General features: G+C 33.4%; 1 protein-coding gene across 1 annotated transcript; it reads right to left on the bottom strand.

Annotated features, from left to right (window-relative positions):
• Window positions 1–570: 570 nt before the first annotated feature.
• LOC145122633 (protein FAR1-RELATED SEQUENCE 9-like) lies at window positions 571–3,088 on the bottom strand. Its single transcript, XM_079058197.1, has 2 exons — window positions 761–3,088; window positions 571–680 (listed from the first exon to the last, which is right to left on the bottom strand). Exons 1-2 carry the CDS (start codon window positions 3,026–3,028, stop codon window positions 648–650), a joined length of 2,301 nt encoding a protein of 766 aa, XP_078914323.1. The 5' UTR covers window positions 3,029–3,088; the 3' UTR covers window positions 571–647.
• Window positions 3,089–3,780: the final 692 nt, after the last annotated feature.

Genomic DNA, 3,780 nt, shown 5'->3' with positions numbered 1-3,780 from the left:
TGATTTTGTATTAGAAATAGCAAAGTTGTTTGATTTTTTACGATAATTAGCAATGTACCATTACTTTTCATCAGAAATAGCAATCTATATACGTATTTTGATAGAATCCACTATTTCTTTTTCCACTTAGATTTCTCTATGATTGATATAATCTTGTGTATCTTTTTCTAATTGCAATATAAAGCATGACTCCTCCAATCCAGTTATGTACACAATGTGCAATCTTGCAAAGAAGATAATAAAGTTTCAATTTTAAATAATTATACAAAATCAGCAACGTACTTCTCGTTGTTAACCGGAATAACATGTTCTGACTTTTTATGGAAAATAGCAATTCATATACATATTTTTATAGAATCAGCAATGTACTTTTCATTTTAAGCCCATGGTAGCAACATACTTTTATTTTTACCCTATATTAACAACCTACTTATATTTGTAACACATCTGTGTTAAAAACAAAAACCATCCAGATGTTTCATACACCATTTTTGTCCAAAATAAAATATAATTACCGCAATTATCCAAAATAGGTTTTCATACACCATTTATTTCCAAAACATAAAAAATGTGCCTATTTAAAACATAAAAAAAAATCAACTATCCAAAACAGAAACCATCCAAATTTCTCCCAACGACAAGACATATCACCATTGTTTCTCTTGCAACAATTCATCCGCCTGATACATGAAAAATAAAATAGTTAATATAATTATTACGCTAGTAAACTCATGACAATATAAAGTGATATTACAACTACCTTTCTTTTTGAACAACTAGTGGCGTAGTGACCCAATCCTTGACAGTAAGAGCAAGTTCTTTTCTTCGGCATTTCTAATGAAGACTTAATTCTTGTAGCATTTTTAGGCCGCCCTTTTGTATTAGTTGGACCAATAGGATCCCGTACAAACAATTGAGGCATCATATCTACTTGTGAAATTCCCGTAGAACAACCTTGAGATGCATTTTCAAATGCTTTAGGCTTTTCCTGAATCGTTAGATCATCTAAAAGCTTTATCAATACAGTATTGACTTTATCTATTTTTAAAGGGGATTCCTTTGCTTGTTCAATAACTTTGGTAAAATTTGAACGGACACACCACAAAGTGAATGCACTCACCCCATTTTCATTATTCATTTCCTCTAGTCCGATACTACTATTACCCACCTTATACCTAGCATTAAGGGTCCACCATGGTAAAATATAGTGATTCGGAAGTGTTTCAACATGCCTCTTCTTCATAACATACAAGCAATGCTTACATAAAATCCCACATATTTCATACTTAGCACATGAACATGTGACATTCATTTCACTCATAGAACGGAAGGTAACAGTTCGCCAATATGTTTTATCAACGTCAAGTTGCCCAACTCGGTATATAATTTCTTCTTTACTTTTGCTTAACGTCTCATGAGTTAAATTGTTAGTGGCTTCCATCCATTCATTTTTAAAAACCTCAAAAACTTTTCTAGTGTAACACTCACCTGCTTTTGCTTCGATTGGATGCACAGAAGAAAGAACTGCCCTCGAGTTCATAGTCTTGAAGTCTTCATCTTCTTCGGCGGCCCTTCGAGACTCTACTGCTTTTTCATATTGTAGTACAAATGCATTCAACATGGTGTTGGAATTGACAAATCCATCAAAAAAAGAATTAATACTCTCACTTCGTCCACTGGTTGTCATACCGGCCAAGAAAATATCTTTGAAGAAAGGTTTTGCCCAATATATCCGTTGGTTATACATTTCACTTATCCAACAATTATGTTCCAGGTTATACCTACTACGCATAACTTCAAACTTTTTTTCAAATTCTTCAATGGTGTCACTGTTTACCCAATGTCTATAAGATTCCTGAAAATCACTATAACGGGCAACAAATGGGCGAATGTGTTCCGGTTCGTGCCTTTTAATATGCCATTCACAAAAGCGGTGTCGAGTGTTTGGAAACACTTTTTTTATCGCATCACCCATCGCTTTGTCTTGATCCGTAATAATTGCCTTTGGATGCTTGCTAAACATACACTTTAGGAAATTCTCGAATAACCATACAAATGTTTCTTCTTTTTCGTTTTCTAGCAATGCTCCACCAAAAAGTATAGATTGCCGATGATGATTAACCCCTACAAAGGGAGCAAATGGCATTTTGTATTTGTTTGTCATATAAGTGACATCAAACACAACAACATCTCCAAACTTAGTATAGGCGTCTCTTGATCTTCCATCAGCCCAAAATATATTCCTAGGAGAACCATCATCACACAAGTCCACAACAAAATACTGGTCATTATCCACTAATGCTTTATCTTGGAAATGCTTTATAAGTCTATAAAACTCCTTTCCCCTATACTGTTTTCGTTGCTCGGATAAGACATCATCACATTGCTTTGAAGTAACATCGGCTTCATCTGAAGTTTTCATTGCGTTAATAGCCTTTTTAATTTGAGAAGGCTTCAAACCTGCTTGACCAAATTGCACCATAAGAGATCTGCATTCCATAGTACGGTGGAACTTCCCATGCGATCTATGCTTCATTACCTTCGTTGGTGTCAAGCTCAAGGCATGATTGTGTGTGTCATTAAACTTGTCCACGATCCATTTCTCATCCTTCTGTTTTGAAATTCGAATCATTGCTTTGCATCCCGTTCTTACTTCTCTACGACGTTTTATCACTTTTCCATTTGAATTATTAACTTTCAAGCATTTGAAACCTTCTTTGTTGCATACATATGTCTTCCGATAATGCTCATTTGTTGTCTTATTCTTAAATTTCCAATGAATACGTATACCAAATCCATGTAAAAATGCGTAATCATTATAAAATGTATACGCATCATTGAGTGTATCGAAAACCTTTCCAATAATACTTTGATCATTACCTGCACCTTCGTCACATCCAAGATTGACACCATCATTATTTATTTTCTCCGATTCAGATGTCGATCCTGAATAACCATTATTTGCATCAATATCTTCATTTGTCTGTTTTTCAAAGGACGGATCTGCTACTTGCATTTCTGAATCCATAATGTGGAATGTGACCTGCACCAAGAAAACCACACATCAATGTCATTCTACAATTAAAAAAGAAAGAAACAATTTTGGGTAAAATGGATTTAAGATACATGTTATGTATATTTAACCGTAGAAGTATAAAGACAATATAAGAGACTTTATATGTTTATGTAGATTGCAAGTATATTACACAATAATATGTTAATTTAATGGTTTATGAAAATAAAAGATAAAAAGAGCACATGTGTCGTCAACTACACAACTGATATCAATTTATTCATAAGGATTCTGTAAAGCAACAATTGATATCAATTTAATCATAAGGATTCTATAAAGCAGACAATCAAAGAAACAATGAATACTGTGATTTCTTGCATTGAAAAGTAATAACCAAAAACCCAATATATGTTTATTAAAAATTATGATTACATGTGATCGACCCCACTTTCTGCCACTAAATCGATTAAATATATTACTATAGTCTTGGCCAACTTGATTTGGATTTTTAATAAGTGAATCAACGGAATCAATTAGCAATTCTAAAAACAAGTAAAACATGTGTTTATCCATAATCTGTCGTGTAATAGGCGATTGGTTGTGAGGTATTTAAACTGCATATAATGAAATTAGGTGTGTAAACTGATTGTGAATTGAATGAATACGGACATACGTAATACGCACCTGTAGGTCGCCGGGAAAAATGATGTTTTCTTCAATTAACGTACTTAGGTTTAAGAGGTGAGAAGAAGATGATATTTTTTTAA

The sequence above is a fragment of the Lactuca virosa genome, chromosome 6 (genome assembly GCF_052849685.1).
Source record: "Lactuca virosa cultivar CGN04683 chromosome 6, Lactuca_virosa_CGN04683_v6, whole genome shotgun sequence".
Classification (NCBI taxonomy): Eukaryota; Viridiplantae; Streptophyta; class Magnoliopsida; order Asterales; family Asteraceae; genus Lactuca; species Lactuca virosa.
This window is presented reverse-complemented; position numbering and strand designations above follow the sequence as displayed.